The sequence below is a fragment of the Cyprinodon tularosa genome, unplaced genomic scaffold, assembly GCF_016077235.1.
Source record: "Cyprinodon tularosa strain WSP-4 unplaced genomic scaffold, ASM1607723v1 ctg553, whole genome shotgun sequence".
NCBI lineage: Eukaryota > Metazoa > Chordata > Actinopteri > Cyprinodontiformes > Cyprinodontidae > Cyprinodon > Cyprinodon tularosa.
The window spans coordinates 271,290-295,656 of NW_024039289.1; the positions used below are offsets into that span (position 1 = coordinate 271,290).

At 38.8% G+C, this 24,367-nt stretch overlaps 1 protein-coding gene across 1 annotated transcript in view; it reads left to right on the plus strand.

Moving 5' to 3' along the window:
* The window catches only part of col4a6 (collagen, type IV, alpha 6), a 170,115-nt gene extending 148,028 nt beyond the window's left edge, over positions 1-22,087 (plus strand). Inside the window, exons 32-50 of the mRNA XM_038305239.1 lie at positions 3,404-3,574; positions 4,003-4,146; positions 4,276-4,389; positions 6,965-7,146; positions 7,230-7,293; positions 7,369-7,443; positions 8,474-8,581; positions 8,653-8,760; positions 8,839-8,910; positions 9,106-9,225; positions 9,311-9,427; positions 9,512-9,673; positions 10,053-10,151; positions 10,260-10,409; positions 13,680-13,796; positions 15,625-15,816; positions 17,275-17,446; positions 17,547-17,661; positions 21,246-22,087. Coding sequence (XP_038161167.1) covers positions 3,404-3,574; positions 4,003-4,146; positions 4,276-4,389; positions 6,965-7,146; positions 7,230-7,293; positions 7,369-7,443; positions 8,474-8,581; positions 8,653-8,760; positions 8,839-8,910; positions 9,106-9,225; positions 9,311-9,427; positions 9,512-9,673; positions 10,053-10,151; positions 10,260-10,409; positions 13,680-13,796; positions 15,625-15,816; positions 17,275-17,446; positions 17,547-17,661; positions 21,246-21,506 — 2,543 coding nt within the window. The 3' untranslated portion in view covers positions 21,507-22,087. The remainder of the gene's footprint in view (positions 1-3,403; positions 3,575-4,002; positions 4,147-4,275; positions 4,390-6,964; positions 7,147-7,229; positions 7,294-7,368; positions 7,444-8,473; positions 8,582-8,652; positions 8,761-8,838; positions 8,911-9,105; positions 9,226-9,310; positions 9,428-9,511; positions 9,674-10,052; positions 10,152-10,259; positions 10,410-13,679; positions 13,797-15,624; positions 15,817-17,274; positions 17,447-17,546; positions 17,662-21,245) is intronic.
* Positions 22,088-24,367: the final 2,280 nt, after the last annotated feature.

Genomic DNA, 24,367 nt, shown 5'->3' on the forward strand with positions numbered 1-24,367 from the left:
GTAGGATAAATGTCAGTGAAAACCCATGCATACTTGTCTTAAATTGTAAATTGAACACATTCGATTTGAAGAAAATGAGGATTTGTATTTTGCTCATTATTTTTTATCACATATACACATGTGACTTAGGGCTGGGCTATATGAGCTCAAATCAATATCACGATAAATTGGGCAGGTTGGATGTGTTATTTTGTGTTATTTTGAGTAGCCCTGACAGTTGTCAGACGAACTTTACATTTCTGTTCTTTTGCTCAGCGTCTATGCCGTAATTTTGGTGCCGCCGTGAGCGTGCAGTGAGAACAATGTGCATTATTTGAACTCGCACACCCTCTCTCAGAACCTGTTTGCCACACGCTCAACTCTGACAACGTGCTCCAGACTTCTCTGCGCGCTCAGCTTCATCGCTGCTCTCACTCGGCTCAACAGGATTAACTGATGTAATTGTATTTACAGCTGTGTTAGACCCTTCTTCACTGGGCTTAACCGCCATTCTCTGTGTTTACGCTTCTGACTGGATCGTGGGAGTCACATGCTTAGACACCTGGTCTTAAAGGGGAAGGAAATACCAGCCACCAGCACACATTCAGTAGCAGCCATTCAAAATGGCCCTTACCAGTCAAAAGCCAGACGAATGACAGCACAATCCCCTCCAACTTCCAGCCACTGGCCTTCTCATGGGCATGCATATTTTTTCATGCTTGCACTGAATTATTGGGTCTGACCAGGAGATAATGCTTCTATTTTGATCTTAATTTCCACAAATCATGACAGAAAGAATATTTTAGATGTTTAAAAATGAATAATAGGGGACCAGCCAAGGACCCATCAAAGAAAGTGGTGATTTTTTTAATGGTAGGCAAAACAGCAAAATTATTTACCAACTTATTTATGGGAAATTTGTGCTGGTTATTGTAGTGAATGATGATAACGGTAAAAAATCTGGTTTATTGTCCAGCCCTAATATGGCTTCAGATGTTACATTTGTAAGACTGCAAACTTAGATGTTAAACATTTGCATGAATCACAGATTTACAGGTACAAATCTAATACCCCAGATGTTGCTGTAACAGTGCTTATCGGCTGGTGGTGGTAATAAACCTGAAAGTTGTTTACTAGCCATCTTTAAATGAAAAGAAGAGGAAGAAAATAAAAGTAGATTTATTGACAGAACTATATACTGCGCAGGAGTTAAAAACTACAATTTAGCACAGCTATAACGTTCAACCAATGGTTTTGGCTTCATCTTTTTCATTTAATTTAATGGCAAATAGCCTTCAGACGCTTTACCACCAACAACTGGTAAGGACGTAACATCTTCTTTCGGAGTTGTAAATTTGTGATTCATACTTTTGCATTTTTGCAAAGGTGTAAGTTATGTCTTTTTTTCTTAACATCTAAATTTGCATTATAATAGATGTAACACCTAATATCACATGTATGTGTAAGTTGATAACGGGGAACAAATAAAAAACTTAAATTTCTTCAGATTTATTGACATCCAGAAATATTTACAGTTATCTTCCCCCATACATAATTAAGTCGGCAAATAAGAGCTTACAAAAGTGAGGCCAATGTAGACAGAAAGATATTAAAGCTTTGGTTACAAAAGAAAACGAGTTCATCCCACTTTACTTAAGAATGTGTTCAGAGTTTTAATTGAAGATGGATATTTTATTTGTGAGAGCTTTTGAGCTTTTCAAATAATCTCTGAAAGTATGCGCTTGCTCTTACAGTTCCAGTGAGATGTTTGCATAAGCTCATCATGAAATTAACTTTAATAGCAACAAGAACTTATTGCTTTGAACCACTTCTTTTATAGTTTTAGAGGAAAAGAAAACAAAATTGATTGATCAAATCTAAATAATTTCTACCCCATGCAGTTTTAGATAGCAAGCTGTTTGTGTCTTTTAGAAAAAAAGACAAAGATTAAGAATTTGCTGGTTAAAAAGGTTCAAATTCATTTGATCTGTTATTCTCATGATGAGTTTATCTAAAGTGAACATAACTGTAAGTGTTGTATTCTTCCTGCCAGTTCTAACCCACATTTCATTTTACATCTAATCAATACCAGATGTTTTTTTTTGTTTGTTTTGTTTTTGTCTGATTTCCCTCAGTAGGTTTTTTTTTACTATGAGTGTTTTTCTCAAACACTGTTTTACCTTCATTGTTGCTATGCTGAGTGTAGAAGCTTTTTAGTTTTTTACACTCTAAAAAAGACTTGTTGTTTTTAGCACATCTAAGCTGATGACTAACGCTGCATTGCAGATGTGCTGAAAATGGGTCCGGTTTATTTTCAGAGTGTGCAGCGATAGTCGTTAGAAGGCTCCCTAACCCAGGCTGGAACTGCATTAAGTTCAAGTACATAATTACTACAGATGCATCCATTGTCCTTTTTTAAAAAAAAAATATGTTTTAAGTTTTACTTTTCAGTTCACATTTCTCTTTAAGAACTGATCTTTTTTTATTTCCTGTTCTTTAGATAGAGAATTGAAAATAATTGATAAAAAATTTAACAAAAATCTATCAAAGGGATATTCTTATTAATGAGAGATATATTTTAAAATTAAAAGATCAACCACTAATCTAGAAAAAAAGCATGAAATTAAAGATTTACCTTTTATGCTATCAGATATTTATTTTCTTTCAAGTGTTTTAAGTTACAAAATTAGAAAATGTAAAAGTAATGTCCCACAATGGAGAAATTCCTCTGCATTTAAACCATCCCCTTGGGGAACAGTCTGGGGTTAGGGGTGCCACTCAGGGACCCACAGTGGCAGTCTGTGGGAATGGGACTTGACCTCAGAACCTCTGAGACCCAAGCTCAAAGCTCTAACCACTAGGCCAACACTCCCCATGAATCAATAATTGTTTACTCTCTTTATAAAAGCACTACATCTCTATTTACATGTTTTAAGAAACAGCATCAGAAAAGTCCGATTCCAGACTCACCTTGTTGAATCCATGCATGCATCTGTAACAATTGTGCACTTGTTTTAATAACTGCTTAACCACTGGAAATCTCTGGATACCAGATGTATCCATGCGAGTCGCATTATGCTTTTGTCTGTGTACGTAGTGCAGCTGCGGCATTATAAAGATAGTAGAAAAAAAAACAATGTAAGCCAAAGCAAATTACATTGTTTTCAGCAATCTGTCAGCCTGTCAATGAGTGTTTTCATGTCAAAACACCATTATTTTTGTTGTATTTCTTTATGAAAATAAATGTTATGTTGGGGGTAAGTTGATCTATTCTGGAGAAGGTAAGAGTTTTACTTCTTTGGATTAATTTGTTCCACCTCTAAATAAATTAAGTATATTTTACCCTCATGCCTTTATTAATTTCTTGGAATTTTAATGAAGTTGAGCTAATTATTGCTCCTACAAAAATCTCCGCCATCATCAGGTTACCGTGGTCAAAAGGGGATAAGAGGAGAACCAGGATTCCAGGGGCCTGCTGGAATGAAAGGAACCCCAGGACCTTCTGGCACTCCTGGATTACAAGGGCCAAGAGGACCCCCCGGACCACCAGGACCCGGAACCATCGACGGACTCCCAGGAATACCAGGAAGAAAGGGTAGGGAATTAAGGATCTGTCTGCTGTCCAGTTCTTTGTTTTTGTGGTTCAAATTTACTTAAGAGTAGGGCTGCAACTAACGATTGTTTTGCTAATTGATTAATCTGTCAATTAATCGATTAATAATTGGATAGCCGCATGGTTCTTAAAGATTATTTTACAAAAATAAACTGGGCAAAACTAAAACTTTTCCAATCAAGGAGTTCTGGATAGAGCATATTAACAGATGAAACATTTTTTAATCTTAAATGCTAAATGTTTACAATTTTTTTTACAATGATGATATAATTACTGCACTAAATGGGTTGCTCCGTCAGCTAAAGGCATATTTTACAGACTCTATACTAATTGACTATTATTTCAACAATCGATTCATGACGATTATTCAGATTCTTTCAGTCCTACTTAAGAGTATTTCTAATCTGCAGGTGAAAGAGGCTCAGCTGGACCAACTGGTTTCCCTGGACTACCAGGTCGTTTTGGAAATCCTGGATTTCCTGGTGGGAAAGGATTTCCAGGTGACCCTGGGAGAGATGGATTCCCTGGTAATCCTGGTCTGATTGGAATGAGAGGTAATCTTCAGAGTGCTGGATTGGTATAGGTTCTCATTGGCTTAAAAGTCAGTGCATAATCTTACATTATGAAGATGAAAAAACAGTAGGCAGCAAGTAAATACCCCAACAATGTTCATTCCTTTGAAGGTGACCGAGGAGACACTGGCGACCCTGGTCTTCCAGGTCCTACTCCTATTTTGAGAAAAGGTCCTAGAGGTGACCCCGGACAGCCCGGCTCTCAGGGCTTCACTGGTGCCAGAGGTAGAATAAAATACCCTATTTTCTTCTTTCATATATATATATATATATATATATATTAGAAATAATACTATTACTGCTTTAACAGAACATCTCTGCATATTGCAAAACATGTTTCCTTTGTGACCATTATTAGGAAATGGAAACATTTCTAACAGATTTACATTCTCTGAAAAGACAACCTAGGCTAGACCAAAGTTTTATTTTTTTTTTCTTTGTTAGATTGTTACAATATTATTTCCAACTCCACAAGAAAAATACCATGAATTATGTTCCCTCCAATGGCACAGTGTTTGGAATGCTTTTTTTTTTTTATAGTTACCGGTAATTACTATATGACCAACTTTGCAGTAACAATTTAGCCTTTGTTTAGAGAAATATATTATTTAAGTGTAACTTCTCTGATTTTCAAAGCAAAAGAATACAGGATCCCACCCTCAATCCCCACACATAAAAAAATCATAACTCTTTTAATATTTAACTTGAGCAGTCAAATTTATAATAAATATACTGTTTAGTAGTGTCAAACATTCCATTACACAGAAATTTCCCTTTTTTCTGTCACATGGATGTGTTTGTGTTTTGCTTTTTGTATATGGAAGGCTAACGGTAGGAACTAAGATATCAAATAAAGCAATAGATAAAAATACAACAAGTACAAATTTGACATAAGCCACTAAAGGAAACTCCACAAAATATGAACATCAGAGCAGAAAGGCGAGACCTAAATGTGTGAGAGAATCAGATGGGACAATATGGGGTGCCACCAGAGACATGAATAGAAATTAACTTCCATATAAACATATCAAATTAAACTCTTCCATATAATATACTGAAAAACCTGCATAAACACTAGTGAAAAGCTCTCACATAAATTAGTAAAAACATTTACCTCTTATATAACCTACTCAAAAGCGCTCATACAAAGTAGTGAGAACTGTTAATTTAAACTGGTGAAAAGCTTTACCTTTCATACATACTACTGAAAAGCTTTCATACAAACTACTGAAAAGCCTTCATACTGAAAAGATTTCATATATACTACTAAAAAGATTTCATATACACTACTAAAAAGCTTTCATACATACTACTGAAAAGCTTTCATACATACTTATAAAAAGCCTTTATGTACACAACTAAAAAGCTTTCATACACATTAATAAAAAGCCTTTATGTACACTACTAAAAAGCTTTCATACATACTAGTGAAAAGCTTTCATATACACTACTGAAAAGCTTTCATACTTACTACTGAAAAGCTTTCATATACACCACTAAAAATATTTTTTACATACTACTGAAAAGCTTTCATATACACTACTGAAAAGCTTTCATACTTACTACTGAAAAGCTTTAATATACACCACTAAAAATATTTCATACATACTACTGAAAAGCTTTCATTTACACTACTGAAAAGCTTTCATTTACACTACTGAAAAGCTTTCATATACACTACTGAAAAGCTTTCATACTTACTACTGAAAAGCTTTAATATACACCACTAAAAATATTTCATACATACTACTGAAAAGCTTTCATTTACACTACTGAAAAGCTTTCATACATACTACTGAAAAGCTTTCATATACACTACTGAAAAGCTTTCATACATACTACTGAAAAGCTTTCATATACACTACTGAAAAACTTTCATACATACTACTGAAAAGCTTTCATATACACTACTGAAAAGCAATTATACATACTACTGAAAAGCTTTCATATACACTATTGAAAAGCTTTCATATGCACTACTAAAAACTTTTTTCAGTATATTATATGGAAGAGTTTAATTCAGTATGTGTATATGGAAGTTAATTCAAATAGTTTTCCCTGGGGGCACCTCAGAGGACAACACCCAGTGGATATGACTGGATCTATAGTATAAATTTTGCCAAAAATTTTAACTTTTTTTTCTTTTTGGTCTAATTTGTACCAAAATTGGAATGTTATTTCCTCTGCACTAACAACAAGATACAAAAAGGGCCTATATTCATACATTTTTATGTATATTAAAACGTTTTTATTGAAAAATAAGTTTTCCCTTATTGATTATAAACTGCAGTGTGAAGATGGCAAACAGGCCTTTGTGTTATAATAATGACAAATAATTTCACTGTTAAAACATCTGTTTATGATAGTAATATTACCGCAGACTACAAACAGCTGCCTTTTTTACAGTAAAAGTATTACAAGACAGCGGAAGCTTTCCTCGATTGATTCCAGTGTTTCATTGTGTTTGTTGCCTTTAATGTTGTTCATCATTTCAAGACTCTCTCCTTCCCTTCTGTAAAGAGGTAGACCTAATTAAGTTGTGCCTATTGTCACCTTCAGGACTGGAGTGAGAAACTATATGTCTTCCAAAAATGTGTGAATTGTTTTTGTTTTATTTTAAACGCAGTTATATTGTTAATGCAATTAATATTCCAGCCCTAATCTATGGAGAACATGGGTCCATACAGGTGGTTTCTTGGGTGGGTTAAAGCTTGTAAACATTAACAAAACACTAAAAGAGTTTTGTAACTTTTTATATGGTAGTTTACATAAATGTGATCCCACCTTGTTGGGTTTGTAGGTGAAAAGGGTCTTCCTGGTCTGCCTGGTCGTCAAGGCTCACCTGGTCGCCCTGGCTTCCCTGTGGATAGCAAAGGCCAACCCGGACAGCCAGGGTTCCCTGGGCAGCCCGGCACACCTGGCTTCCCTGGACCAAAGGGAGAAGGGGGAGTAATGGGATTCCCCGGCATACCTGGACAGAGAGTGAGAAAAAAACGCTTTTCTCAGTCATGTCAAAAATACTGCATGGCCAGTGGGTGGAACTGAAGTTCTGACTGCTTTCTCAGGGTGATGATGGCCCGCCTGGATTTCCTGGGAATCCTGGAGAATTCGGTCGAGCCGGACCTAAAGGTGACTTTTCTTTATTCCACACTTAAGTCTTGCTCATTAAAGCTGGTGTTAGGTAATTCACCTGTTGTTTCTCAGGTCTACCCGGAGAAACATTTGGCTATCCTGGAGCACCAGGACTGAAAGGCCAGCCAGGAGATCCAGGTTTCCCAGGTAGGATTTGCTTTTTTAATGTAAGGCTTGTATTAGATGTTGTTTCTCAGTTTTCTCAATTACAGGTTTGAATAAACAATAAACCATGTCCTGGATCCAGTGCAGGTATTTTACAAAACCAAACCCGGATCGCCCATTTTTGGCTACCTTCACACTGCAGCCTGAAGTGACCCAAATTAGACTTTTTTTTGCCCATATGCGACATGTATCTGAACTTTTAAGGGCAGCCTGAACAAAACAGATCCATTTTTTTTACAATGCGATCCGGGCGACTTGGCTATGAACTCCTGAAGTCGATACGAATCTGATCTTTTCAAATGCGACCTGCGTCTGAACGGCCAGGTTGCATTTATCTGACCTAAATGTCTTTAATACTCACTTTTCAGCCTCTTGCTATGTAGAAGCGGAAAGAAAAACCACAATTATGGCAGACGATGATGTGTAGAGCAGTCATTTTTTTAACCATCTTGAAAAGATTGTGTTTTTAAGGTTGGGAAATATCGCTAGGTGTGCTCCGGCACTACCATGTATACTTCCATTAACACATAGCACGCTTGCTTGTGACATCATTGCGTCCTCTACTGTGCATGCGAGACACTTGCATTGTCTGTCTGTAGTTTACACAAGAAATCACATACAAGTTGCATATATTTGTAAATGTGAACAGCAACGCAAAAGAAATCGGATTTCACAAAAAATCGGAATTGAGCACTGTGAACTTAGCCAATTATCAGAGTAAAATATATTCAAAGTTTGGCATCATTAGAAGAAACTGAAAGGTTGGAAATTGAGGATATCCAACCATAGTAATCTCTGAGCTGTAATAAAAAATAACTTAACCTGTTTAAACATACATGATGTCACAGTTTATATAAACGGTCCACACTTTAATCCTCTGCATTGTATTGGAAGTTAGGGTTACCATAAATCAAGGCAGTCAATCACACTGTCCTTTAATTGGACATGAAATCTGTGATCTCCTGTTGTTGGCTTGTCCTTTTTGTGTAACAGAAGTCTAACATATTTGTAGGCTCTCGAGGAAATGATGGTGTCCCCGGTGACAGGGGCTTTCCAGGAAGCAGAGGGTTCGATGGACTAAAGGGTCTTCCTGGTGACACAGGACGGCCTGGAACAACAGGTGAGGGATGGACCCCAAAGACAAAGCTAATAACAGATGATTTAATGTTTGTTTGCTTTTTTTCCCTCCAGGCCCACCTGGTTTTCCTGGATTAAAGGGTCTTGATGGACTTCCTGGAAGGAGAGGGATAGACGGGCCCCCGGGTCTACCTGGAGTTCCTGGTACTATCGGTCTTCAAGGTGAGATAAAAACATGAATATATATTTTATTTTTTTTATCCTGTTAAAGTGGCTCTTACAACTTTGCATTATTTTCAGGTTTACCTGGAGCTCCTGGGCTGGATGGACTTAATGGCCTTGCTGGTCCAAAGGGCCTCCCTGGAAACCCAGGCGAGAACCATGTTGAACACTTGATCTGTTGCTTTATAACTGACTGAATATTAAAGAAAACTTTAAGGAGTGAAAAACTTAAGTGAAACATTTCTCAAAGAAATTACAAGCAAATTATTGCTCAAAATGTACAAAGCAGCAGTGAAACCCATGATAACTTTTGTAATCTTTATATCCTAAATTGTTTCTATCCAGGTACGGTTATAGGGGGTGGACCTGGCAGGCCCGGTGATAGAGGATTGAAAGGAGAGAGAGGTGTTTCCTTCCCTGGACAACCAGGTCTTCCTGGACAAAAGGGACAGAGAGGAGATACAGGTGACTTTCAGATAGGGAAAAATAAGAAGTTTAATCAAATCTAGGACAACAGAAGGGCAATGGCTGTTGTTGTTTTGTGTATCAGGGCCCTTTGGGCTGCCAGGGTTCCCTGGACGACCTGGACTTCCTGGTAGGGATGCAGTGCCAAATGTTCCTGGGCCTGTGGGAGACCCCGGACTTCCTGGATTGGATGGAGAATATGGTACCAGCAATTCTTTCATCCTTTTATCTTGCTGTTTTTCCAGCTCTATTTCCCCCATTAACCATGTTGTCTTTTCCATTCTAGGTTTCCAAGGTCCACCTGGTCCTCCTGGACCTCCGGGTCCAGGCACCACTCAGGGAGACACAGGGGACTCAGGACTCCCAGGTTTCCCAGGACCTCCTGGCAGAAAGGGAGAGCCAGGGTATCCTGGAGGTCCTGGATTCCCTGGTAGCCCTGGTCCAAAAGGTAAAGTGGGGCATGAAAATATTTCATGATCCTAAAATGCAACTGCTGTAGTTTTAGTTTTTCTTCACAAAGCAAATGTTTATTCTTGGTAAAATGACTGTATTAGACGTTGCTTATTATAATATATTACTATAAATGTATGGATTATGTTGTCTTTGAGCCTTTGAGACTCTTGATAATGGCTTCTCCTCGCTGCCTCACCGAAGGTCCTGACCTTGTTGTCTTGGCTATCACAAAAATGGCCACATCATTCCATATTTGGGATTAATGCATTTTAATAACCATGTTCAGAGGAAATCTACCTGAAGGAGGCAGACTCTGGCAGAAAAGTTCTCTATCCAACACAACATATAGTCAGCTGGAAGGTTCTGCTTTTCAGGAGTTCAAGGTGAAACAGGACGGAACGGGGGTCCAGGTCAGAAAGGTAACCGCGGCGAAGCTGGTTTCTTTGGAACCAAAGGGCGTCCAGGATCACCCGGTAGGTGGCTTCTTAAAGAGTTTTGCCTCCTCATTGCAGGATAATGTCCCCGTCTCTGTACCCCTACCACCATCAGGTTCATCACTTCTGCTCATTCCTTCTTTTCAGGGCGACCTGGACGTAAAGGTGCTCCTGGGACCTTGTTGCCAATTGATCCTGTAGACAGACCAATTCCTGGAGACCCTGGATACCCAGGAGACATTGGAGGACCTGGATTTACTGGAGAGCAGGGGCGGGATGGTGCCCCTGGACGTCCAGGTTAGTGAGATCTGCTTTTTCCTTAGAGAGACATCATTCCACCCACCTGCATGAGGGGGTGGAATGATGGAAACACAATGTTTGCTGTGAAAACATTTGTATTTCTTAGATCCTTCCAAGCACAATTGCTGATTGTAGCATGAGCACAAAGATCAAAGGAACCGCCAAAGCTCCACAATTTCAGAAGCCTGAAAGCAAGTTCATTGGTGATTATATCTTTGTATGAACACTCTGCCATAAACAACGGGGTGAGAACGCAGAACTTAAGAAACAAGCAGAAGCTACGAACCTTTGTTTGGCTGAGATGCAGGCTGAAATAGAAAAACCTCAGCCAGCAGCTTCAAACCATATGCAGAGCCAATGCTGAAAACTTTGGGTCTGGTTATATACCCAATGGTTTCCAGCAGGACAGAACAGATTTTTAGGCAGTTTGCAGGGAAAACCGGTTTCTGAATGGATTTGCAGAAGGTTTAAGAATAAGAGGTCCTGAACTCTTATCAGAGAGGTACATACTCATGAGAAAAGACACAAGTGGGATTCAAACTAAGGAATCTGCCATCACACAGAACAATTCAATCAAACTCACTTAGTGGAAAAGAAAGAATTTAAAATCCTTGAAAATAAAGCATTGATGGAGGAGAAACTCACCTTGGAAGCTCCAAGAGAGGAGCCATAGATGGAGAAAAAGGGGATTGATCAGGATTGATCAGGGGATAGCAGCTTCAGTAGGGGGGCCCAGGAATCCCTCTCCCCATCCACTTGGGCCAGCTCCCCCAGGGGAATCCCAAGGCATTCCCAGGCTAGCTGAGAAACATAGTCCCTTCAGTGTGTCCTGAGTCTCCTCCTGGGTCTCCTCCCGGCATCCTTAACAGATACCCGAGCCACCTCGGGCATCTCGTTCTTTCGGTCATGACCATAGATGAGGGTAGGAACGTAGATCAACCGGTAAACCAAGAGCTTTGCCTTTTGGCTCAGCTCTCTCATCACCACTATGGACCGGTACAGCACCCACTTTACACTGTCGATCTCCCACTTCATCTTCCCCTCATTCGAGAACAAAACCCCAAAATACTTAAGTCCTCCACTAGGGGCAGTACATCCTCCCTAACCCGGAGAAGGTACTCTACCTTTTTCCAGCTCAAGACCATGGTTTCGGATTTGGAGGCACTGATCCTCATCCCGGCAGCTTCCCACTCAGCTGCGAACCGCTTCAGTGAGAGCTGTAGATCACACCCTGGTGAAGCCAATAGAACCACGTCATATGTAAATTACAGAGACTCGATCCTAAGGCTACCAAAATGGATCCCCTCAACACATTGGTTACGCCTATAAATTCTATCCATAAAAGTTATGAACAGAATCTATGATATAGGGCAACCTTGCCATAGTCCAACCCTCAACGGAAATGAGTCTGACTTACTCCCGGCAATGTGGACCAGGCTCGAACACTGGTCATACAGAGACCTAACAGCCCATACATATACAGTATTAAAGGGCCGGGTTCTCCATACTCCCGGACTACCCTCCAAAGAACCCCCCAAGGGACACGGTCGAATGCCTTCTCCAGATTCACAAAACACTTGTAGACTGGCTGGGCAAACTCCCATGCAGGATCCTGCTGAGGGTATAGAGCTTAAAAATATAATTTAATATATAATATACTGTAGTAATTGACAGAATACATTTTTCTTGCACCTCTTTTGTGCGACAGTTTGTTCAAGAACTTTGCACCCCTCTACCCCTGCTGATTTTTATAAGATTATATATTATATTATATTCATTTATGTTATATTTGAGAGCAGGCAGACAGGAAATGGGATCAAGGAGAGACGGGGTAGATATGCAGCCAAGGTCACCAGGCCAAGACTTAAACCTGTGACAGCCACAAGGACCAAAGCCTCCGTGCATGGGCTTAACCCCCATGACCACTGCACCACCCCTGAGTTGTGCACACTGATCTGCTTCTATAGTTTGACTCCTTTTACTAAATAGGAGGCCTCTGAAAACCTGTGGCTGCAGCAGATTTAGGGGTGTCAGAGTAAAGGCTGATGAAATGCACACTGTCAATATTTAGACTTATTTTTGCAACAGAGCTTGAAATTTGTGCTGGTCTAACGCACAAAATCTTAGTAAAATGAATTTGTGCTTGTGTTTGTTATATGAAAAAAAAAATGTTAGAGGGGTGTGAATACTTTTGCGACGTACTGTCATTTAGTAGAAGTGGCATAACTAGTCTTGTTTACATCAGCATGTACATGAAGATGCATATGTTTAAACTAGTGCTGTCAAAATTATCACGTTATTATCGCGTTAACGCGAGGCCATTTTAATGGCGATAATTTTTTTTACGTGAGATTAACGCTATGTGGTTTTATGGTACAATTTTCCAAGTACATCCCGCTGCAGCCTGCGAGAAGGCGGGGCTATTTCCCCCCAGTGTATGCATTTTCCATAGGCTTCGAGAGCGGAGCTCCTCAAGGAAAAAAGACGCTCATACACTGGGTAGCGCTAGTGCCTTTTCTTTAAGCCCCACCACCAACAAACAAGTTGAGTGTCTGGTGCCTAGTAGCAACCTGAAATACGCTGAGAAAACAGATTACTGAGGTGAAATGGAATCTGCTACGGCACTATTGCTGTATGTGTACGCCACAGGTTGGTATCGTGTGTCTGTGTGTGTGTGGGTTGGTGTGTCTGTGTGTGGGTGGGTGGGTGTGTGTGTGTTCTCATTTTTGTTAAGAGGCTGAAAAGTAACTTTCTAGAGCATAGACTACCTCCATCTAGTGATGTCGGTCTATTGATTTTGATGTATTGATTGAAAATTGTTCATTATTATCTTGGTTAATTAACATCTAATGTTAACTGTACTACATTTTATAGCAGTAGGGTAAAATGCTTGTCTTTGTTCAAAAGACTGTATTAACTGTAAAGACTGTCTTTTACATCAGCCTGTTTTCAGGGCCTTTTTTTTGGCTACATATTTGTTATTTTTTGCTACATGCCTCCCCATCCTCCTGCCATATGTTTCTATGGCATAAATCAGTGTCTGTGACCTGTTTTCATTTAAAAAAAAGAACATTGGCACAAACCTAGCCTGTATGTATTTTTTGTATGTCATCGAGAGTATTTAAATGATTTTCAATCAGAAAAAAAATTTGCGATTAAAATGCGATTAATCGCGAGTTAACTTAGGCATTGATGCGATTAATCGCGATTAAAAAAATTTAATCGATTGACAGCACTAGTTTAAACTGAATATATGTTCTGTTGTAGGTCCAAAGGGTCGTCCCGGCCCCCAGGGCAACCTCGGCAGGACTGGATCACCCGGCTTTCTTGGGCCAATCGGGGATCCAGGCTCCCCTGGTTTCCCAGGACTCAATGGAGATCAAGGTCAGTTTGTTTTGTTGATCTTCGCTACAAATTTTTTTTTTTTTTTGGAAGACTTGTTATTAAATGTAGCTTAACATCTGTCACGTACCCGGCCTTGGTATAGGAGATTTAAGGGACAAGCATAAATTTACACAATGAGTCAAGGAGTCAATAGGGCTTTCAAAGAGGTTTATTCTGCCATCTTTTTAAAGAAACTTTCTGTAAAGAGTGGTAAACGCTTCAGGGAGAGCTCAGGCCAAAATAACAAGCAAAACAACCATAAAAGACGAAGAAAATTGGACTTACTTAATTCAAAGTAAAATCAAAATATACAAGCCTACAAAATAACCTCCCTAGCAAGCACATAAACAGGAGAAAACTGGGATTAAACAAAAGGCAGCTCTCTCCTAAATGCACAAACAACCACAGAGCTATATGGCAGACCAATAGAGCCTGAAGTACTCCTTCACAGGCCTAAGATGCAGATGATTGCTGATTGGGCCGAGACTCAGGAAGCAGCACCTAATCTTGGGGATGTAACACGCACATCTTTCCCAATTTATTTTGCAGTCATGAGAAATGAAAACCGTAAACACAAATACAGCAATAAAAAATAAATAAAAAAATCAATTAATTTTTACAGATGTGGTTTGATTTGTTTGAAGCCATAAAATTTGCTCATAGTAGAGGTTTTAGTTAAGTAGGTATGGTATTCCAGATCTGCAATTAAATGTTTTGCTGATATTGTGCAGCCCTATTTCCTACTCCTGCTGCTGCAGCTATAATCTTGGTGGAGGCCTAAACTCAACATGGAAAAGGCTTCTTTAGAACCACCAATACATGATGCAAATATATTTTTTGCTTTTTTTAAAACATGTTTTATAGACTTAGACTCAACTTTATTTATCACTTGGGATTACTCCTTTAGGGAATTTCTGGTTCCATTATCTTATATAGAGTATAGAGAGTTAAAGCAAGATGCCATTAAAAGATAAAAAATACCACAGACAATATAAAAAGAGTGTATATAGTACACAAAGCATAAAAATAAAGTTCTAATGTCCTGGAATAGTTTTGCTTAGATATAAAAATATCAGCACAGTAGAGAGCTAAGAAAGTACAACAGAGTATTAGGGCCAGGCTAGAGATTTTTCTATTTCGAGAATTAAGTCGTAACTTTATGAGAATAAAATCGTAATATTAACGTACAAGAAAAAAGTCATAATGAGAATAGTCATAACATTACGAGAATAAAGTCATAAAATGATGAGATTAAACTGATAAAATTATGAGAATCTAGTTGTATTTTATGACGACTCTTGTAAGAAGCACTGTCTTCCCTAAAATTATGTGAAGTTATACTTTGGCATCAGTTCGACAAAAAAGGAAATCTTTTAGCACCAGCATCAAATTGGGCAGTATGTCAAAGCTGACTCAGGTTGCTGTTTGGTGGTGCTGGTCGGTCGCATATGCTGGTCGGAGTTCGAAGCTTTCTTTCTGAAACGGGTTGTTGTATGATGACTTCATTCTTGTAATATTACAACTTTATTCTCGTAATGTTACGACTTTATTCTCCAAATAAAAAAATTTTTTTTAATCTCTAGCAAACTGATAACACTCCCTAATACTAATCCCGTAACACTCCCTAATCCTAATCCCTAATACTCCCTAAAACTACACAGTAGTTGACTTGGATTATTGCACTTGTACTGCAAATATGTACTGGCCTTATAAATGAGAAAAAAAAATTAGACAGGCCTTCCACTTCCTTCCACTCAGAGAAACAGCAGGATTAAACATACTTCATAGAGAAACTTTGCTACTATATGATCACATTTCTCCTCATCAGGTCGCCCTGGCGCCGTTGGTCTTCCCGGTATCCCTGGTGGCATCGGCCGTAGTGTCAGCCTTGGCTACACTCTGGTAAAACACAGCCAGTCCTCCGAGGTTCCCATGTGTCCCCAAGGCATGGACAGACTCTGGGAAGGGTACAGCCTGCTGTATGTAGAGGGCCAGGAGAAGGCACACAACCAAGACCTCGGTGCGGAAACACTCACTTTCTCACTTACGTTTGAAGTACCCATCCTTGTTCATGTTCCTACACATAGATTTGTTGAGTGTACATAATCTCTAGGTCTTGTCTTAAATACACTATATTGCCAAAAGTATTTGCTCACCTGCCTTGACTCACATATGAGCTTAAGTGACATCCCGTTCCTAATCCATAGGGTTCAATATGACGTCGGTCCACCCTTTGCAGCTAGAACAGCTTCAACTCTTCTGGGAAGGCTGCCCACAAGGTTTAGGAGTGTGTTTATGGGAATTTTTGACCATTCTTCCAGAAGCGCATTTGTGAGGTCGCACACTGATGTTGGACGAGAAGGCCTGGCTCTCAGTCTCCGCTCTAATTCATCCCAAAGGTGTTCTATCGGGTTGAGGTCAGGACTCTGTGCAGGCCAGTCAAGTTCATCCACACCAGACTCTGTCATCCATGTCTTTATGGACCTTGCTTTGTGCACTGGTGCACAGTCATGTTGGAAGAGGAAGGGGCCAGCTCCAAACTGTTCCCACAAAGTTGGGAGCATGGAATTGTCCAAAATGTCTTGGTATGCTGAAGCATTCAGAGTTCCTTTCACTGGAACTAAGGGGCCAAGCCCAGCTCCTGAAAAACAACCTCACACCATAATCCCCCCTCCACCAAACTTTACACTTGGCACAATGCAGTCAGACAAGTACCGTTCTCCTGGCAACCGCCAAACCCAGACCCGTCCATCAGATTGCCAGATGGAGAAGCGCGATTCGTCACTCCAGAGAACGCGTCTCCACTGCTCTAGAGTCCAGTGGCGGCGTGCTTTACACCACCGCATCCGACGCTTTGCATTGCACTTGGTGATGTATGGCTTGGATGCAGCTGCTCGACCATGGAAACCCATTCCATGAAGCTCTCTGCGCACTGTTCTTGAGCTAATCTGAAGGCCACATGAAGTTTGGAGGTCTGTAGTGATTGACTCTGCAGAAAGTTGGCGACCTCTTCGCACTATGCGCGTCAGCATCCGCTGACCCCGCTCCGTCAGTTTACGTGGCCTACCTCTTCGTGGCTGAGTTGCTGTCGTTCCCAAACACTTCCATTTTCTTATAATACAGCTGACAGTTGACTGTGGAATATTTAGGAGCGAGGAAATTTCACGACTGGATTTGTTGCACAGGTGGCATCCTATCACAGTTCCACGCTGGAATTCACTGAGCTCCTGAGAGCGACCCATTCTTTCACAAATGTTTGTAAAAACAGTCTGCATGCCTAGGTGCTTGAATTTATACACCTGTGGCCATGGAAGTGATTGGAACACCTGATTCCAATAATTTGGATGGGTGAGCAAATACTTTTGGCAATATAGTGTATTTAAGGTGATATTTTAACCAATTCAGATCTGTTATTATAATAAAACTCTGGTTATATCATCATCAACCGACTAAGCGAGACCTCTCCATTCCTCTCCAGGTCAGCCGGGTTCATGCCTCCCCAGATTCAGCACCATCCCCTTCCTCTACTGTAACCCATTTGAAACCTGCTACTTTGCCAGCCGCAATGACAAATCCTACTGGCTCTCTACTTCCGCGCCCATTCCCATGATGCCTGTGGCAGAGCAGCAGATTCAGCCATACATCAGCAGGTAGTGCCCCCTACCAGAGCTCCTGTGTTACTATACATAAAACTAAAACTCTGGCCGTTTAATTGATTCATCTTTTTTTGTTTTCGTTTGAACCATCCAGGTGTGCAGTGTGCGAGGCTCCATCTCAGGCAGTGGCAGTCCACAGCCAGGATCAGAGCATCCCTACCTGTCCCCGCGGCTGGAGGAGTCTTTGGATCGGATACTCCTTCCTCATGGTAGGTCATTAACTACTGAGGTGAACTTTATTGATTGGAGGACTTGAATCAAAGGTTGTCCAGGAGCTGATGGAGATGCTTTAAGAACCCATATATGTTAAACCACCTTCACTCTCAGTTAAATTTTAACTCTTTATAGCTATTTCACATATTCTACAGAGTTAACATGGTTTTACAAAATTTCCTTTGGCCACCCCTACCAGGGGATTTATTGTTCCCCTTGGGATTTAATCAAATACTCCTGGAACAAGTAGTTCTCCTCCAAGCCTGATGGTGGCAGCAGTGATACCATAATGTTGAATTTCCTATTTGGACATTTTAAAGCTTGTATATTAACCAAAAATGTTGCAAAAATGTTACGAAATTAAAAGGATTAAGACAGAACATTTGATCTTTTGTTAGATTTTATAGGGGTGAGTTTGTCTTTGCAGTTACCTAAGAGTCTGATCAAAAGAACATTACTAAATGCATTTAATATATAGAACCATAATTTCACAACAGCACTAATGTATAAATATGTGCATAGCTTTATCAGCAAGGACCTTAATGGTAATCTGGTCCATCTTCAGTGATTTATTTGAAAAAATATATTTGCTGTGCCGGTTCATTTTCCTTCTGGTTTAATTTGATCAGTATAGATTAACCATAAGATGTTTTTGGCGCCTATCAGTTCTTAGCCACCCCTCTGTGCACATTGGCCCCTGCCTGACCATCCCTATGAACATTTTCTGGTCAGGCACCATGCTAATGTGGCCACCTCTGGAAATCACTGGGATATGTTTTGTGAGGGCTCCTCTCAGGGTTAAACCAATGATCTCTGTCATTACCCGATCCGTACCGGATGCACGATCCGTACCATCAGCTCATTTGCGCGTGCGCAAACAGAATAACTTCCGGTGGCAATATTTCCTTTTTCTTACTTTTTTATTCTTTTGTATTTTTTAGAGGCATGGGTTTCTTTTTGTATATCTTTGTATTTTCGTCAATATTGCATTTTCTAAAAATAAAAAAACAGAAATACATAAAAAAGTTCAATCGCCTTGTGATAGTTACTTTGACTGCTCTGAGCATGCGCAAATATACGTCACACAGCGTATATATTTAAATTTGTTTAAATATTTGATTTACTCTGTACTTAACTATGCACTCCAGCAGTACTGATCCCACAATGGATTCATTTGCTACCTTTCGTGACCTGCAGTTTTTCATTGATAAGGGAACATTTCCCGAAAATTTGTTTTTATAAAATAAAAAGGATGTCTCCACATTTTCAAGTTAAAGGTAAGAAAATTAGGGCGTGCTCATGTTGTAGCGAACAGCGTGACTCATTTTTGGAGTATTCTTTAATTATTTAAGGATATAAATAAAGTTTTTTCAGTACCGTAATTACATTATTTTTTGGCGACCCGGAAGTTATTCTGTTTGCGCAGGCGCAAATGAGCTGATGGTACGGATCGTGCTACCGGTACGGATCGGGTAGTGACAATCTCTATTTATTCACTGGATAAATGATGGCCTGAAAAAAGGTACTTCCCGCTCCCACGGAGATGCACTGTAAAAAAAATCTGTGCAGCATTTGACTGCAAAAACAAGCATTTTGCCAGCTGTGCGAAGATGTTACGTAATTTTACAGTCAGTGGATGAACTAACCAAGAAAATCCATATATACGACAATGTATCCCATATTATAGTATGTAGCGTAACATTAGTCTGGCTATCTCACACTGATTCGAAGATATTGACTGTGGTAGCCATTGACATTGTGTCAAATGTTAGAAAATAGCAAGTGGTTTATTAAATGGATGCCGCTTTCGTTTTTGTAGTGTTTGGAATAATTCTCATTTGAAAAAGTCATGTGCTGAAATATATTGCATGTTATGTTGATGGAAAAAAGCAACTATAGCATTAAAAGACATGTACTTGTAATTCAGTAAAATCTTATAATCATATGTAATATCTAATACATGTATATTACATGTACATCATCAATTTAGCACTTTTGCACATCTGTATTATTATGCTCTGTTAACATTAATTTTATGTAATGGATCTGTATATTATGTTATATTACATGAATAATAGGCTTCATTGACTTCATAAGGACTTTGATGTGCCTATTTTTTTATTATAAATTAAAGTAATCTACTAATGCTATGAAACACCAAGAGTAAGTAATGAATTCATCTTTATTCTAAAATTCCCAGGGAAATGAGAAAATCATCGTAATTCGATGCTTTAGAGAACGTATTGTTTACATTGCAACCGGTCTAACTAGGGAGTACCAATATGGCGGCTGGTGGTTTTATTTCAACCCCATACGACCAATGGGCTATCAGCAATCCAGTGAATAAATAGAGATCAGTGGGATAAACCTGAAAGTTACAGGTCCACCCCCTAGAGTAATAAGAAACAAAAAGCTTTAAAAAAGTCAATTTCATTTTAATTTAAAGGAACAATTGGCAATTTTTCCCAATTAGGTGGAACTTGAGCACTGTTTGTAGACAAAATCAAGTTTTGCATCAAACCACGTCTCTTTCTACCTCCACTCTGGCAGCAACCCTTTGCCAATTTTTACCCCCCCTTCTCAGCCATCTGCCTCTATAAGGATATTAGCAAAGGATAAATACAGGGCATAATAGCATTACTTTTTAGAGGAGCATGTCTAGTGAAGAAGTAACTCATAACTTTATAATGACGTTAGCAAGAGAAGGGTTCAATCCACTGGGCGTGATCTCCAGCATTTTGTGCCTGGTGGCATTTTATGGGCAAGGAGGGGCAAGTACATGAATTCACGGCCAGTAAATAAGAGAATATAGTATAACACAGAGAGATGCTGTGTGACATCAAACCATAACCCTAACACTTTCATTCTTCACATAACTATTTGTAGTCTTTTTTATCAAAAATAATGAAATTTAGCTTTCCTATTTAGCTCCTATTTTAGTTTGTGAAACAATTTGCTAAATTAATTACAATATTTACCCTTAGGTTTTTTTCTAATAGTATTATTTAATACAGGCATCCCCAAACCCGGTCCTTAAGGCCCCCTGTCCTGCAGGTTTTAGAGGTTCCACTGCTCCAGCACAGCTGATTTTAATTGAAAGCTGATTAACAGGCTTTTGGTCTACTGCAATCATTATAACCAGCTGTGCTGAAGCGGAGAAACCTGCAGGACAGGGGGCCTTGAGGACCGACTTTGGGGATGCCTGATTTAATATATTCCATATGTTTTTTTATGATATCTTTTATAAAAAATATGCACCCTAAATAAAAGCATAACACCTCTTTTAAATGTGGCAAATGACACAATGGGGTTCCCTATAAAGTACCTCTATCCTTTGGAAGGAGAGCTGCAGATTTAAGGTAAATGTGGTTCTTTTGCATCCATGGAGAAACGGAAATGGGTGATAACTCGTTAAATTTTTCAAATAACTTTAAGAAAATATATATTTAGTATAATTTCTCGCTCCTCTACTCATCTATAGTAGAATCTTGTCCTGATAGGCTCTTTGTGAGATCCTGAAGAGATTTCTGTATATTTTTAGTTGTCGTTGCTCATAGATGTCCCTCCATTGTCACTGCAGCACACAGCGGCGGGAGGTGAGGGCGGCGGCCAGTCCCTGATGTCTCCCGGATCCTGCCTGGAAGACTTCCGAGCGACCCCGTTCATCGAGTGCAACGGAGCCAAGGGCACCTGCCACTACTTCGCCAACAAATACAGCTTCTGGTTGATCACAGTCGACCCCCAGAGGGAGTTTGGCTCGCCGCCGCAGCAGGAGGCCCTAAAGGGCGGCCAGGAACGCCTCAGGGTCAGCCGCTGCCAGGTGTGCAGCAAGATCTTGTAGCTATTCAATAGAGTGGAGGGGAAGCGTCAGGAGCAGCACTTGATGGAGAATATGAGCGTGTGACTGACTGAAAAGAAGAACCTGGCCTTTCTTTGACGCTGATAACTTCAGATTAACCTCTTTATGAGGCGCAGGCTTATCAATGAAAAAAAATTGTGGAAGGAGGATGTGAATAGAGAAGAGCTCCAGAGGGAATCGCTCCTTTTTGGATTAACACTGACTATGGTGCTATTGTTAATGTCTGTGTTTTTAGTATATGACAGATTCCGCCTCATTGTATTTGGTTAGAATCCTTCTCTGCTACCTCGGAGGGAGCCATGTCTTTCTGATTTAACGTCACTTTGATTTAATGTGTAGTCATGAATAGTTTACACTTTCTATTAAACTGTACCAGTTAGCCACACAGATCCTACTTTCAGCTGCTGTTTGTAGTAAAAGGAATACATTTGACCAAAGTTTCCTCCTAGTTTGTGTCCAATTCATGGCTTCCAGAAAGACATGACCCATTTTTGCATCAACCGTTAAAAATGTTTGCTGCTCATTAAAATACTAACAATAAGAGATATTTATACAATCACATTTTTACTAAATAAGCTTAAAATATACCTTTTAAGAAAAATGTTGGTATCTAAAACTATGCACATTCCATTTGAATCAGAACAGGACAGGGTGTCAATTATGTCTTGTTTTTAAGATGAATTCCCTCGTTAGAAAACCATCATATGGATCAGTTTTAAATTTAATGAGTCTGATCTGCTTAACATAGAGCTTAAACAAATGCACTGAGTTTTGTTGGGCAGTGTTAGGTTACGTTCCTTTACTTAAAATATATGAAAAAAATAAATAAATAAACACATAAAGAATATTCAGAGAGCAGATAAAGAAAAATAACATTGTGTTTCTAGTAATATTATTTAAAAAAGAACAACTGGGAAGTCTGCAAAATATGGACTATATTCGGGATGGATGATTTATAATATCCCAACTGCAATATACGTATAGATAATTTTTCCTTATAAAAAGAACATCTTTAGGACAAACGGTAACAAACTATATTCCAAATCAATCTCTATTCAGAGCAGGTCAGATATAAAATCTAAAATCACCAGAATCAGTAAGGCAGACCGAAGGCAGAATTTTTTTTAAATAGATTTAAATCATATTGCTTAGTATTTATCCCAGCTTGTATGAGCATAGCCAGCATTTCATATATGTGTAAAAACCATATGGATCAGTCAGTTAAAAATAGTTTTGCTCATTTTAAATGTAAATCCCATCATCTACTCTCAGATGAAGGGCTAATTTGCTGCATAAAAGCATCTTTAAAATGCTAAATGAAAAGGAGGGGATTTAATTTGATGATTCTTATTAGGTACAGAAGAAGAACAAATAAAGAATTTAAGATTGTCAGCATGCTCTTACCTTCATACCGTTTTATATATAACCACCCATTGTAACGTAATCCACATTATTGAATACGATTTTAAACGATGATAAAGGAGCTCTGACCTAAACTCATTTACTAAAACAAAAAAGTGTTTAGGTCCGTTTCCATTTGTTCATTAATCCCAGATTAATTCTGCCGGATTATCTACAAGAGAAGAGCGAAATGTAAAAATGATTAAGCTCTAATAGCTTGATCATGGGATGTGTTTGTAATATTTGTATAGGGTTTGGGTTTGCAGTTTATAGACTGAATAGAAACAGCTTAAGGTTTATGAGTCTAACAGATGCAGAGATTTATGTTGCTTATATTATGTTTACATTTCATAGTTTGACACCAAAATTTAAGATCTGCTCTTATTTAGAGAAAAGCAAAGCAGCACTTTCCCATTAAATAATACGAACTAAAACCCGGTTTAGAACGAATGACTGATGCTGCACTGATGTGAATTCAGAATGATGGCAAAGCAAGCAAAGTGGGTCAATTTCAGCTTTTCATTTCATTTTATTGTTACTTTGATAAAGCTTCATGGAGCTTTTTTTTTGTGTATTTTAATGCTCTTCTTGTATAAGAAGAGATAAAATTGCAAAACTTCTGTTCATGTAACCACTACAGTGACTTCAACTAGCATGTCTCTCATCTGGTACTGCCAACATTTCACTTTTCTCTTTTTTTTCAATAAAGATTGTTTTTTTTTTGTAATCTAGATTGTAATTATTTTTTACTTGTGTCATAATAAAATCCCCTGGGTTCATTTACTAAGGATGGTAATGATTATATAATGTTGTGTACATAACATTTTTATGAAAAATGGTTATCTTTTTTATTGTTTTAACCACTGATTTATACGTTTTTTAAAATCAAATGTCACAATCAGCACCATCTTTTAAAAAACTGAAATGAATGAAACTTAATGTGGTTTCCCTCAAAGGGGATCCAGACAAAAAAGAAAGGTAAATCGTGGTGTATTATTGTAATATGTATTTTGGGGGCTCACATATTTCCTAATAAACTTTGAAAAACAGACTGATAGATGCCTGGGGATTATTTTGTTGGTACTGCTGTAGGAACCCTTGATACAAACAATAAAGCAGAACTTTACCCCATTTCATATTTTACTCTCAACAGTTTCAGCTTATCAGAAAATGTTGATATCAGATCTGAAAAATCTAAATAAATGCAGACTGTTATTTTAAAATACTGATTTAATTATCATGATTGTAACATTATCCATACCATATGGCATTATGTGGAAATCTAATTATCCATCTATTAAATTGAAGATCACAAATTTGCTAATAATCAGATGTTCATTTAGCTCCCTGCCTCCAGATTTCCAGTGCCACCCTGGGCAACTGGCCATCTCAAACATTTCATTCATCCATCCTTGCTAAAAGATGCTATCACACATTGCCAA